Below are 12,951 nucleotides of genomic sequence, written 5' to 3'. Positions count from 1 at the left end.
AGATAAATTTTCAAAGTCCCGAAAATACGAATTCGAAGTCTGAAACAAAAAAAAATAGTACAGAATTTCAAAAATATAATATTGTACTTGCGTAAACTCTTCGTTAATTCTAGAAAGAATGGTACCCGCGAAAATTTCTGAGTTGCCTCGTCGGAGTCCAAAACACAACTGAACTGGTGACTGTAGAAGTCGGGCAGAGGCCCGATATTGTTGTTGTGTTGCGAAGCCGAGTATCCCCACTTCGCAAGTTTAGTCTAAAATCAAATAAACTGTTGTATATACGAATTAACTGTTCCTGAATATTTGCACGAGTGGAATCCGCGAAAATTTCGAAGTCCACTCTTCGAGATAAATTTTCAAAGTCCCGAAAATACGAATTCGAAGTCTGAAACAAAAAAAATAGTACAGAATTTCGAAAATATCTTATTGTACTTGCGTAAACTCTTCGTTAATTCTAGAAAGAATGGTACCCGCGAAAATTTCTGAGTTGCCTCGTCGGAGTCCAAAACACAACTGAACTGGTGACTGTAGAAGTCGGGCAGAGGCCCGATATTGTTGTTGTGTTGCGAAGCCGAGTATCCCCACTTCGCAAGTTTAGTCTAAAATCAAATAAACTGTTGTATATACGAATTAACTGTTCCTTAATACTTGCACGAATGGCATCCTCGAAAATTTTGAAGGCCACTCTTCGAGATACATTTTCAAAATCCCGAAAATACGAATTCGAAGTCTGAAACAAAAAAAATAGTACAGAATTTCGAAAATATAATATTGTACTTGCGTAAACTCTTCGTTAATTCTAGAAAGAATGGTACCCGCGAAAATTTCTGAGTTGCCTCGTCGGAGTCCAAAACACAACTGAACTGGTGACTGTAGAAGTCGGGCAGAGGCCCGATATTGTTGTTGTGTTGCGAAGCCGAGTATCCCCACTTCGCAAGTTTAGTCTAAAATCAAATAAACTGTTGTATATACGAATTAACCGTTCCTTAATACTTGCACGAATGATATCCGCGAATATATTTTTTAAACGAAACGATGCCACGAATTGCGAACATTTACGCATGAAAATCGTGTTTTCAGTAATCGATTGATGTATAAATTGATGGTGTACGTTAGAAATAATATACTAATTATCTGTAATTAACGAGGCGATGAAGCTCCGATGCTACCGGTAGCACAGAATAATTCAAAATGGAGGAATCATTGACAACAAGGACGTATTCACAATATGCCCGTATACATAATGGCCCCTACCACAATTGGTAATTTCTCGATCTATTATATAAAAATATCCAAACATTAACATTATGATATACGAACTTAAAAGTTGTTCAAATAGATACTTTATTACTCTAAACTCTCAAAATAAATCATTATAATTCGATATCTATAGAAATAAAGATGAAAAACATGAAAAAAGCAAAGAAAATTCATGCGCGCGCATACAATTATTTTTCATACTAATATCTTTTATTTTCGATGTTTTCACTATTTTATACATGAAAAAAATAAAAAAAATTCATGTTTTCATTATAGATAATTTGAAAAAGTAATATTTCTTAAAATTGTATTCAAAAAGTTGCAATGATATTTATGTAAAAAAGAAATTGCTTGAAATACGATGAGAAAGAAGAAGATTTTAATCTACATTAATTAGACGTTACTGACCTATATAAATTTCGAGAAATATTGTCTCACTGACCTATATAAATTTTTGAAAAATTCCCGCTTTCAGTTGGAAGATAGCCAATAAAAATATTCTTTCGTTTTTTCCACACATACGTTACACACATATACACGAATAAATATAATATAATTCAACAAAGAAGGTATTTTAAATGCATTTGTAACACTACTGATTTATGTAATTTCTTGAAAAAAATCTGTTTTCAATATAGGTAGTAAAAAAATACATTTGCTTGCTTGTATGAAAGTTCGTTTGGGTACTTCTTAGATGGCGCTCAATAATCAACGTGGTGTTATAGTGTCAATAATTATTTGAGAGTAGTACTGATTTATTTTGTTGTATATTATAATGGAAGATGAACTGACAAATAAAACATTAGCAGGTATTCCTTCATTACAAATAAAAGCTGGACCTAGAGATAAAAATTTGTGGGTACAACGATTAAAAGAAGAATATCAAGCATTGATTACGGTAATCATATGTATTCTACTTTCTAAACATGAGAGTTTCCATATGTTAGTAATTTTAAATAATATTCTGGAATATTCATAACATTACTAATATAAATATTCTCTTTTTTCTTATAGTATGTCAAAAATAATAAAGAATCGAACAATGATTGGTTTAGGTTAGAATCAAATAAAGAAGGTACAAGATGGTTTGGAAAATGTTGGTACATGCAAAATTATTTAAAATATGAATTTGAAGTAGAATTTGATGTTAGTATTTCATTTATCCTTAATGTATATTAAATATATTATAATGCAGTTATAATGCGGTTATAAAATTTAAGTACAATAGTAATGTTTAATTAATAGACAACAAATATTATATAATTGTTAGATTCCTGTAACATATCCCTCAACAGCACCTGAGATTGCATTACCAGAATTGGATGGTAAAACAGCAAAAATGTATAGAGGTGGAAAAATCTGTTTAACAGATCACTTTAAACCATTATGGGCACGTAACGTACCCAAATTTGGTATTGCTCATGCTATGGCTCTTGGTGTATGTATTTTAAATATTAATTTATAGTTTAATATTATAACATATTATTATATCAGAAGAGTTATTTTTTAATTGATTATATTTTTAAATTGTAGCTTGGACCATGGCTCGCGGTAGAAATACCTGAACTTATACAAAAAGGAATAGTAGTGCATAAGGAAAAAAATGAAGAAAAAAAATAATGCATACTTTATATAGATTAAATAATTAGAAACAAACGAAATACTTGTATTTTAAATGATAATTGTTAAAATAATGTGTTTATCACATATGCTTTATACATCTTTTTTATTTTAAATGAATTACCTGTATATATCATTCCTAATTACACGGTTATATGTATTTTAAACACTTAAACAGTTTTATATACTTCATTAATATAAACAGATGCTATTATATTAACAAGTATTTTATTTACATATTTATTTATCTTCGTCTATTTTTATTTGTGTGTTATCTTTTATTATTTTGTCAAGTTTGTGCAGATCTTTAAGAGATACTTGACCTGTACCTCTCCGAAGAGGTTTTGGTTGAGATGGATGTGGTTTCCATCCTAATAGATAAATAATTTGAAATGTACTAGGTATATATGGAGTTCCATCTTCTCTAGTTTTTCCATATAATTCTTTATATATAGCAGCAGCTGCCATTAAAGTGTCACGGTTTAAATGAAGTTTACGATTTCTTGCTGCATTGTTTTCTGCCATTCCTAAGACAATGTAATAAATAACAAAAGAGTATTGTAAAGTAATTGTTTTAAAAAGTATCATTGGTATTTTTAATATTAAATTGTTTAATGAGTGGACATATGTACCTTTCAAATCCCACATAAGTTCAAACATGGAAGGGTATCCTATTACTATCTCATCTGTATCAATAGTTAACATAGTAAAATTAGCTCTTGTTAATAAAGATCCAATATCTCTAATCTCCGTAAAAGGAGATATGTGTGGTGAAATTCCTCCTTCTCTTTCTAATTCTGCCAATTGTAAAGAACCTCTAGTAATGGTATCAGAATTTGAGGAAAGGACGATCAAAATATATGTAAAAATAATGTTTATTTAAAAGAGAAAATTAATCAATTAACCTTAATTCATATAATGTTTCTCCTCCAAATATTGCAGCCATAAAAACTCCATCCTGTTTTAAACAATTATTAATACTTTTAAAGCACCCAGGTAAATCATTGACCCAATGAAGACTCAAACAACTTATGATAAGATCTAAACTGTCTGGCTGATATATCAGTTCTTCTTCATCGATGATTCTTCTTTCAACTTTAATTCCTTCATTAGTTTCAGCTTGATTTAATGCAGTTTGGCTCATGTCTGTTAGAATTAATTCTTCTACGGATTCTTTTAAAATGTTTTTGGAAACATGGCCACGACCACATCCAAAATCTAAAGCTTTTTTAAAAGTCCTTTTTATATCAAATATTCTATCTGATAATCTGTATCCTACTTCGTCTTTAATATAATCATACAATTTAACATCAGAAGCATTCACAGCACGTTCTCTTTGCAATAGTTTAGCGTGTCTATCAAAAATATTCATGCTACTGCCAGGTGGTAAAGCAAATGTTGGAGTGAAAGTAGTTATATTACAAATACTATTATAATTGCTTAAGCCATTACATTTTAATTTTGCACATAAATCACAGCAATCAGATATCGTTTGTATTAAACGTTTTTGTTTATTGAATGATACTATTGAGATCATTATTTTAAAATATGATGATATAAGTATATTAACATAAAAGATAAAAGTTTTTTGGAATATATTAGAGTTTATAGTAAACTTGATACAATACACTATATAATCTAAAATAATAATATAAAATTAATAAACTAAAGTATTAACATTTACACGTTATCCATATACAGTTGTACAGTTTCTACCAAATTTATAATTATTTATTATGAAACTATCGACTGATGGTATACATATATGTATGTACATTTCCTTACGAGATGGCGTTGAAACTTCAGTTTTCGATAATCGAAATCACTGAGTTACAGTCGATACGAAATGCATTTTAACGATAATTTCACGTTTTACAAAAATTCGAAATACTCGAATGATATATCTTTTATAGATTTTTTTTTACGAAATATCATTGCAATATTCTTTTATTTTTTTTTTTAAAATGTATAAGAAGAACAATAAAAGAGAGAATAAACATCCAATAAAGCGTCAACATCAGCAACAGGAAGGTTTAAGTCAAACTAATTCTGGTTCGTAACATTCAAATTTATATTCAATCGAATATTTAAATCTTTTTTTTTTTTTTACTATAACAAAGAGATAATACGTATAATTAATTGTAAACATTTGAAGAAACTGCAAATCCGATGTCGGAGAATAATAACCAAAGAAATGTTAGTATCTATAAAATTCAAATTATGTTCCGAGTATACGGAATTAATGAACAACATGAAGTTTTGATTTATTATTTTGTCTTTTAAGAATACAAATCCCTCTACCATGTTGAAAATGGATTATTTAACTGAAAAAAGAATATCGCAAGCTGAAATGGAAAGGCGTTATACTTGGCTGCAAAAAGCTAGAATGAGCATCTTATCGACAAAAGATCGTTGCCGTATCATTCATGAGGTTTATTTAAAAAAAAAAATCTTTTAATCTAGCTCTTTGTTAATAAATCTATTTAATATTTAGGTTCGTTTCCCTGATAATTTCAACGGTCTTTACAGCGCACGTTTCTCTCAAAATGGTGAGGTCATAATAACGTGTTTTGGAACAGGCGGTATTCAAGTATATAATATTATATATAATTTTGTATTTTATTCGATAGATAAAGTAGTTTTATATATTATATTAAAAAAAAAATTGAACTTTATTGTTCGTAGATTCGAAGCGGTGAAACTGCACAATTGAAAGCAACATTGAGAGGCGGTATGGAAACTTCGTTTCCAATTATGTGCTGTAGATTTCATCCGAATAGAAAGAATATTTTTTATACATCTGGCGCATGCGGTAATATTTTTCAATGTACGACGGACAAAAACGAAATTAACAAATTTATTATAGGTGGATATATTTGCAATTATCGAATCTATATAATGCGAATGTATATATATATATATATATATTTATTTATTTAAATTTATAATCAGAAAATTTATTTAGAACCGAAGAACGAAGTAAATACGATAGACATTAATGCCAGTGGGGAATATTTAGTTAGTGGTGGCAAAGATGCAGCTGTTAGAATTTATGACTCTGAAACTGCAAAGGTAAATGAAATTTCGTCGTTTTTTTTTTTTTATCTTTGTAATATGTATATATATTTTTTATACAATAATAAAAATTTTACTAGCTTATAATGACGTATCAAAAAACTGAGTCAGACTTGTTGCATGATAAAGTTACGAGATATCATCGTATGAGAATATTTGCTGCGAGGTTTCATCATGTTTATTCGGATTTAATTATTACCGGAGGCTGGGATGATACAGTTAGAGTAAATTTCTAATACAGAGCTAATAGTACACATCTCTTTCATGGTACAAAATCAATTGCAATATATCTCAATTGAATTATTTTTTTTAGATTTGGGATATCAGAGACGGTGGTGGATCCATTAGAACGATCAAAGGACCCCACATCTGTGGCGATGCGATTGATTTTCGAGTAATAATACAATCACGTTCTAATGTTATTTATATTTATAATACTTTAATATATTTATCTTGTTTGAATATTTACTTCTTTTCAGGGAACATATATTTTGACGGGTTCTTGGGTCGTTCGTGAAAGTCTCCAAATTTGGGATTTGATGAGTGCTAAATTAATCGAGACAATAAAACCACGAAACAGACCTACCACCTTAGAGGGTGAATTTCTTTATACCGTGCAATACTTTGATGGAGATCCTTATAACGAACATATACTCGCTGGTGGTTCTGGTACCGGTGCTGTAGAAGTGATTAATATAAAGGAACAAAAGGTTAGTTATTACATCTTTCGGCTCGTATTTATGTCCCTTTATTATTTGACCTTTTGAGTAGGTAGCAGATAGTTTCAAAGTAAATAAACCAATCGTTGCCTTGGACAGCAATGGAACTACGATTGTCTACGGAGGTATGGAATCTGTAATTAGGCTTGGTAATTATAGTTAACAACAAAATCTTAATTAACTTAAAGATCACATCTCTTATATTTATGTACGACTATTTTAAAGCTTATTTAATAATGTATTTATGTTAGTTCTAACTTCCTATATAGAAGAATACAAAGAAGTATAGCAGCTTAATTAATATAATTTAGGTCGAATAACATAAGATTTAATTTCGTCTATTATTCTTTCTCTCTCTTTGCTGTGAATTTCTCTCATCTTTTCGTAGCCCGTTACGTTAGTTTTTTTTTCTCACGGCATACAATCTCTATAAGATAAGATTGATAAATATATCTGAATATAGTCTTATATAGTTGCACTGTTGAAAACACGACTCGAATGTGTTTCGAAGGAATTTCGATGTGCCCTGCAAAGTTGCGGTACGATGCGCCTCGTTACACAGATAGGCCATGTATAAAGTGTCGGTCATTGACGATTTCGTGTGTGTGTGTGTGTGTGTGTGTGTGTGTGTGTGTGTGTGTGTGTGTGTGTGTGTGTGTGTATAGGTATAAAATTATACATGTATACATATATAATTTTATATTTACAAATGCAAAATAAAATAATCTTGTATTCTAATATGAAGAAATAAAAATATTATACTATTTACTATAATTATGCGCAGCAATTAGAAAAATGATAGAAAACTCAAAAATTTTGTTACTAATCATGACTTTTTCAGAGCCTAATGTTTATATTTTCGTCATAACGCGTTACCTGGAGTAATCTACAATTGCAATTACCATTGCATTCTGAGCGACGCGACGTTATTATCCGATGTCACAGTCATAATTATGAGGTTTGAAAGAATGCTAGACTATCACAACACAACGCTTAAAGCGTATCAAATGTGACGTTAGCTCGTGTCAGATGAGAAAAATCATTGACATTAGGTGTTATTTATACCACTCGTCAATGTAAATTATTTTCGATACATTTCGTTCCTTTGTTCTAATTACCCACATTGGCGATACGCGTAGTAAAACACTTTACGCTTACTGATCATGAGAGTGTACCGTTAACACTTGCCTAAACTTTCATTTTAGAGGTAGTACAATTTGAAATACGTTTACCCGTATTTGCATGTTTAAATAACCATGCTTTTAGAATTGTTACGTATATGTATCCGTATCATTTTATTTTCTAAATGTTAATATATCTTCTTTATTCTCTTTGGAACAATACTTGGAACTGACGTTGATTTTACGAATAGATCCTATGAATTAGCGGACCAAATCGGATCGGTTGATAGGAATTTACAATTCGTTTCCTGAACTAGTGCTTCATTACGTATAAAAGTATCATGAGAGAATGGCGTATTGAACTATTTTTTATTTAATACGAGACTGCGAAGCACATTATATTTTATGGTTGTATATAAAAAATTAATCGATGATATCTTTGTTCTCGGAGAAAGTTGACCAAACAAAAAACAGGTAACAGCGAAAATCGCGAGATCTTTTTAATTTAATAAGCTTGTCATCTGGTCGTAAGTGCACTCTGATCTTTCAGGTTACTGGAACGAAACGTATATTATACGAAGGAAAGAAAAGAAAAAATAAGATTACCTTTGACCCGAGCTCGTCAAGAGAGTGAAGCCGAAGAGAATGAACGTATGAAACGGACGTCGTTGGAGAATCGAGCTCCTTCTCCTTCTTCAAGGAACTTACGACGAAAGTGTAACAGTAGGTTTCTCAAAGCATCAACTAGACGCTCCCTGTTCGCTGGAGATGAACAAGTTTATCCGATATATGGAGACGTACGAAATCAGTCGAAGTTAACAACGCATTGCTGCACGCTCTGTCGAGAGTTTGGTGGAAGGAGAAAGTCATCCACCTGGTAGATAGATAGATCTCTACCTTTTGGATCATCATTAAGTCTCCAGCTCTGCAGTAGAGAAGAGACAAGAAAAGAGAAAAATTCTATAGACCTGTTTGTTGCAAAGAAAAATATAATCTCCTCGAATCGAGGACTCGTGCTAGTACTCAATTTGATCAAAGTATTATATCGAGTGTTATAAATATTTGAAAACATGGTATCGGTGTCTATCCTTTTGCGAAGGAGTCATAGTGTACAAGTGTTGTATTCTTCGTTTTAATTCAAACGAGTTTACTATTCAATAATTATGATCTTGAAAGGATGAATTGTGTCAATGAACAATGTGTAATATTTATATGTAATATTTATGTGTAATTTATGGTAATAATCGTACATCGTGAAATGCCGAAAAAATTCGAAACGATCAGTAGATGACACGAAGAGACTCGAATCGATTCGAAATTGTTGTCTCTTTGTAATTATGATAAAAACGTATCTGATGCATCTCACAAAAATTGATGTATCCTTGGACGCGGTAGCGAAGCGATTCGCTTGCAAGCGTAAAGATATTTTGCCTTTAACTTTGAAATTAATTCTATTTGTTACCGTCTTTTATTGCGAGGTTCGAGGTATGTATGTATCCGTAAGACTTAAAGTTTAAAATAACGATACGATGGAAAACGACACGTACATTTTATTTAGAAACTTTACAGAGCTATAATTTGAAATTCTGAATGAGCTCCGATTACTTTTTATACCTTTACAGATCTCGAACACATTACTCACGCGATGCGATTCTTTTGATATTTCTAAAGGAGTGTCACGAAAGCGTAAAATGTACTGAAAGTAAATTATAGTGGAATACGGGATGAAATATATTTTTAGATAAAATATATAACGATAAGGAATATACGTTATTTCTGTCGTTTTCCAATCGCCGAATATAATTAATCTTATATATTAATTTTCATAATAATTTATTTTGTGTGTATAGCTAATGTAACACCATATACGATAAGAAAAACGAGCCTTGGCTTAATTCGTAGAGTTCATCGCGACGATTCTAGTATCAAAGGGCCAATCGTTGATTGGCGCCAAGAGAACCAACGAGTGGAACATGCCGAAGATCTAGAAAATTTAAGATCTTCAAAAAACACGAATGAAAATGTACATTTTGATTTATCATCGCTTTTCAATGCTGCCAAAAATATTACGAAAGTTGACAAGACGATGTAAGTATATTGTTTTCTACAACGACAAAAAGTTGATCTACTGTTTAAACGTAAAAAATTAATATACAAATCCATGGTTGTAATTAAAAGCGGTGGTGAACTTACGAATCATACAAGATTTAAGAGAGGTGTCATTCATCTTTACAATATGGTAGTGTGTGCTACAGGATGTAATCCTTTGGTATATAAAGGATATGGTTGTTATTGTGGCTTCTTAGGATCCGGATATGTCATTGATGGAATCGATCGGTATATCCTTAATTTTGTAATATAAATAAAAGTGTTGTTGTTTTCCTAACGAAAAAATATTCTTTTAGGTGTTGTAAAATGCATGATTGGTGTTATGATGCTACAGAATGTCCTATATTCATGGAATATATAGCACCCTATTATTGGAGATGTTATCATGGTCACAAACCTGTATGTGGTAGGTATATCGCTAGTTATATCTTAGTAAAATTATTGTAGATGATATAGTAGATCGTATTTTTTTGATTTGTAGCCGTTGAGCATGGTAAATGGGGAGGATCGGGATCGTGTGCACAACGTTTGTGCGAATGTGATAGATCATTAGCAGAATGCTTGCGCCGCTACCCTTGTCCAACTACAAAAGCTGTTTGTACTTCATCACCTTGGAGACTAGTACAAAATCTTTTCATGATTATGTAATTTCACGTACTGTATCAATCCTCATTGAGAAACTAGTATCACTATACCAAAGATAGATTTTATAATGTAGCATAATAGTTCTCTATAATGTATTTACAGATTGCACGTCTCTTAACAGCAGCGTTTACCTCAGGAATTCATATTACAAAAATATAAAATATAATTTTGTTTTAGTTTACTGTTATTTCATGAGTTAACAGTTCGGAGAATAGCTATGTATATTATTTTGTGTAAGTTTTATTCAACGTATAATTTAATAATTATTACAAAACAGAAGCTCCTCTTATATGCACAGTTCTATTTTGATATTTCTTTGAAATATCTTGTTCTATCTGTAAAAACGTAAGAGAGTTTTGATTATTACATATCATAGTGTATTTATCAAAGATATTACGATAATAATTTTAAATATTACCTCAGTTTGTAATTCTTTCATTCTTTGTGCTGCATGATTCAATAGAGGCTGCAGATTTATTATACGTTCTTCTGCTTCTTTTCTTTTTTGTAAACAAGTGTCTTGATATTTTAACATCCTCTCAACCATAGCTAATTTTCGTTGTAGAGATAATGTTAATGTATCTGCATAACTACAATAAATATTTTTCATTTATAAATGAGAAGTATATATTAAGATAGGAAAATGTTATTTACCTTGGAAGATTTCTGATAGAGTATAAATGTTCATATTTGCTGTCAGACATGTCAGATATAATATTTTGCATTCTGTCCAACATACTTTGTACGCTTTGTAAATTAGAAAGTTGAACAATTTCTGATGCCTCTTGCATGTGACTAAAGGTTATCAAATTTTCCTTACTTTCTTGTTGGAATTCATACAAGCGTATTTTCAAAAATGCTTCCAACTAAAAATTAACATTTGTTTACAGTTTCTTCTTAGAATACTTGACAAATTAAGTGTAGTGAATTAGTTATTTATCTTACTTCTAATAAATCATTCATAAAGTCTATCATTGTTTGATGTTCTAGAATAGTTGGAGAGTGGAAGTCTACTGTTAGTTCATCTTGTAAACGTATCAACTCTACATCAGAACTCTCGCACGTGATGTTATCTGTATAAGAATCATTGCTTTCTATTCTTATGTCATAAGTATCCTCTGTTTGTTTTTCATTACTATCTTCTACAACAGTGATGTTGAAATCAGAGTCAGATGTCAATTGTGATGAATCCTTTTGTAAAAATTCTGTTGCTGTAGTATTTCCTTTTGCTATAAAACAGTGTAATATTTGATTAAGTGTTCATGTAGTATATATACTTTTAAATTTAGATCTAAATTTTGTTAACATACCTATCACATACTTTAAACATTTCATACTATCTGCATTAATTTCTTTTCCATTTGTAAATTGTATATATTCTTCATAAAAATTAACAATATCACTGAGAGATTTTGTTTTTTCTGCTATCTTTGTACAAATTTTTGGTAATTCGGTTTTAGCAGTTTCAGCCAATTCAACTCTGATATTTTTTCCAGAAATATCTAATTGTTTACACAGAGCATCGAATTCAGCTTTTGCTGTTCTTTCTGATTTCTTATGTTTTTCTATTTCTTTTTCTAAATCCTATAGAATATAATTGCATATGTCAAAATATATCATAAATGGAAATATATATATATATATATATATATATATATATATCTTGATTATAATATGCTTAACTCATTACAAAGTGACTTACATTTTGCATCTGCTGTAATTTCTGAATTTGTTTTTTTAGACTAGGTATATCATATTTCACAATTTTCATCAACATTTGCGCTGCTTCTGCAAGGTATACATTATCCCTTTCATACAAAGACATAATTTCTTGCCAATCCTTCATCCTTTGTGATCCATATCTACCAAACATATTTTTTGTATTTGCTTCGGTTTCTTTTAAAATTTCAACCAATTTACGGCAGTCAAAATAATTGATATCTATGAGAATAAACATGAAAAATATGTAGACATAAAAATTTACAAGGATAAAGAACAAAATCATATTACAAATTCATTATTACCAATCGTAGATAATAAACATGCTACATCATCTCGGACTGGCATGTCTTTTATGGCACCAGTTATCTTCTCTCTAATAATTACAACTTTCGAATACCAATCTTTTTTACAGTGTCTTCTACTGATTAGCCATTCTAACAATCTACCAACATTAATATCTATGGGAATATTTTGTTCCTGAAAGACAAAATATTTCAAAATTCAAGATATGATTACAATAAGTTTTCTTTTTTATTAAAATAAAACTTATTAACTTACATTCATGATAGATAATATGTATTTTAGTTAACTATAATACGAATACTGCAACAGCTGCTGTGGTTTACTTCAACTTTGATCGTGAGAAACTGTCAGCTTAATTCAGTTCAATCATGAACTAT

General features: G+C 30.3%; 5 protein-coding genes across 6 annotated transcripts; 3 read left to right on the top strand and 2 right to left on the bottom strand.

The window, feature by feature from the left end:
• The first annotated feature begins 1,955 nt into the window (after window positions 1–1,955).
• On the top strand, window positions 1,956–2,976 carry LOC122633358 (ubiquitin-fold modifier-conjugating enzyme 1). Its single transcript, XM_043821155.1, has 4 exons — window positions 1,956–2,158; window positions 2,275–2,406; window positions 2,531–2,698; window positions 2,794–2,976. The coding sequence occupies exons 1-4, from the start codon at window positions 2,036–2,038 to the stop codon at window positions 2,878–2,880; spliced, it is 510 nt and encodes a 169-aa protein (XP_043677090.1). The 5' UTR covers window positions 1,956–2,035; the 3' UTR covers window positions 2,881–2,976.
• LOC122633357 (arginine-hydroxylase NDUFAF5, mitochondrial) lies at window positions 2,970–4,594 on the bottom strand. The gene is made up of 3 exons (XM_043821153.1): window positions 3,786–4,594; window positions 3,513–3,697; window positions 2,970–3,407 (listed from the first exon to the last, which is right to left on the bottom strand). Exons 1-3 carry the CDS (start codon window positions 4,415–4,417, stop codon window positions 3,121–3,123), a joined length of 1,104 nt encoding a protein of 367 aa, XP_043677088.1. The 5' UTR covers window positions 4,418–4,594; the 3' UTR covers window positions 2,970–3,120.
• A 597-nt stretch (window positions 4,595–5,191) lies between these two features.
• On the top strand, window positions 5,192–6,837 carry LOC122633598 (WD repeat-containing protein 5 homolog). The gene is made up of 7 exons (XM_043821631.1): window positions 5,192–5,311; window positions 5,375–5,470; window positions 5,833–5,952; window positions 6,036–6,179; window positions 6,269–6,349; window positions 6,435–6,665; window positions 6,727–6,837. The coding sequence occupies exons 1-7, from the start codon at window positions 5,192–5,194 to the stop codon at window positions 6,835–6,837; spliced, it is 903 nt and encodes a 300-aa protein (XP_043677566.1).
• On the bottom strand, window positions 6,688–12,936 carry LOC122633394 (CDK5 regulatory subunit-associated protein 3). 2 transcript variants are annotated; one of them, XM_043821218.1, is made up of 10 exons: window positions 12,830–12,936; window positions 12,574–12,748; window positions 12,252–12,490; window positions 11,860–12,133; window positions 11,495–11,778; window positions 11,204–11,415; window positions 10,968–11,139; window positions 9,989–10,884; window positions 8,402–8,720; window positions 6,688–6,808 (listed from the first exon to the last, which is right to left on the bottom strand). In XM_043821218.1, the coding sequence occupies exons 1-8, from the start codon at window positions 12,833–12,835 to the stop codon at window positions 10,816–10,818; spliced, it is 1,431 nt and encodes a 476-aa protein (XP_043677153.1). In that variant the 5' UTR covers window positions 12,836–12,936; the 3' UTR covers window positions 6,688–6,808; window positions 8,402–8,720; window positions 9,989–10,815. The 2 variants fall into 2 exon arrangements, with proteins under 2 accessions (XP_043677153.1, XP_043677152.1); XM_043821217.1 differs by lacking the exons at window positions 6,688–6,808; window positions 8,402–8,720 and having other exon boundaries at window positions 9,328–10,177; window positions 10,302–10,884.
• LOC122633396 lies at window positions 8,702–10,552 on the top strand. Its single transcript, XM_043821221.1, is given in 5 exon segments — window positions 8,702–9,280; window positions 9,646–9,883; window positions 9,974–10,165; window positions 10,201–10,310; window positions 10,386–10,552. Coding segments are annotated over 5 exon segments (855 nt in total). The 5' UTR covers window positions 8,702–9,132.
• Window positions 12,937–12,951: the final 15 nt, after the last annotated feature.

Source organism: Vespula pensylvanica, chromosome 12 (genome assembly GCF_014466175.1).
Source record: "Vespula pensylvanica isolate Volc-1 chromosome 12, ASM1446617v1, whole genome shotgun sequence".
Lineage (NCBI taxonomy): Eukaryota > Metazoa > Arthropoda > Insecta > Hymenoptera > Vespidae > Vespula > Vespula pensylvanica.
The sequence above is the reverse complement of the archived record's forward strand: the minus strand, read 5'-3'. Positions and strand labels throughout refer to the sequence as shown.

What these genes read in the sequence shown, in the direction of transcription:
- LOC122633358 (XM_043821155.1), top strand. Translation starts at nt 2,036, where the DNA reads ATGGAAGATGAACTGACAAATAAAACATTAGCAGGTATTCCTTCATTA. An exon ending in AATATCAAGCATTGATTACG is followed by an intron (nt 2,159 to 2,274) that starts GTAATCATATGT and finishes TTTTTCTTATAG; the next exon opens with TATGTCAAAAATAATAAAGA. An exon ending in AATTTGAAGTAGAATTTGAT is followed by an intron (nt 2,407 to 2,530) that starts GTTAGTATTTCA and finishes TATAATTGTTAG; the next exon opens with ATTCCTGTAACATATCCCTC.
- LOC122633357 (XM_043821153.1), bottom strand. Translation starts at nt 4,417, where the DNA reads ATGATCTCAATAGTATCATTCAATAAACAAAAACGTTTAATACAAACG. An exon ending in GAAACATTATATGAATTAAG is followed by an intron (nt 3,698 to 3,785) that starts GTTAATTGATTA and finishes TACCATTACTAG; the next exon opens with AGGTTCTTTACAATTGGCAG. An exon ending in ACTTATGTGGGATTTGAAAG is followed by an intron (nt 3,408 to 3,512) that starts GTACATATGTCC and finishes ACATTGTCTTAG; the next exon opens with GAATGGCAGAAAACAATGCA.
- LOC122633598 (XM_043821631.1), top strand. Translation starts at nt 5,192, where the DNA reads ATGGATTATTTAACTGAAAAAAGAATATCGCAAGCTGAAATGGAAAGG. An exon ending in GTTGCCGTATCATTCATGAG is followed by an intron (nt 5,312 to 5,374) that starts GTTTATTTAAAA and finishes TTTAATATTTAG; the next exon opens with GTTCGTTTCCCTGATAATTT. An exon ending in GCTGGGATGATACAGTTAGA is followed by an intron (nt 6,180 to 6,268) that starts GTAAATTTCTAA and finishes TATTTTTTTTAG; the next exon opens with ATTTGGGATATCAGAGACGG.
- LOC122633394 (XM_043821218.1), bottom strand. An exon ending in AATTACAGCAGATGCAAAAT is followed by an intron (nt 12,134 to 12,251) that starts GTAAGTCACTTT and finishes TATATTCTATAG; the next exon opens with GATTTAGAAAAAGAAATAGA. An exon ending in ATGTTTAAAGTATGTGATAG is followed by an intron (nt 11,779 to 11,859) that starts GTATGTTAACAA and finishes ACTGTTTTATAG; the next exon opens with CAAAAGGAAATACTACAGCA.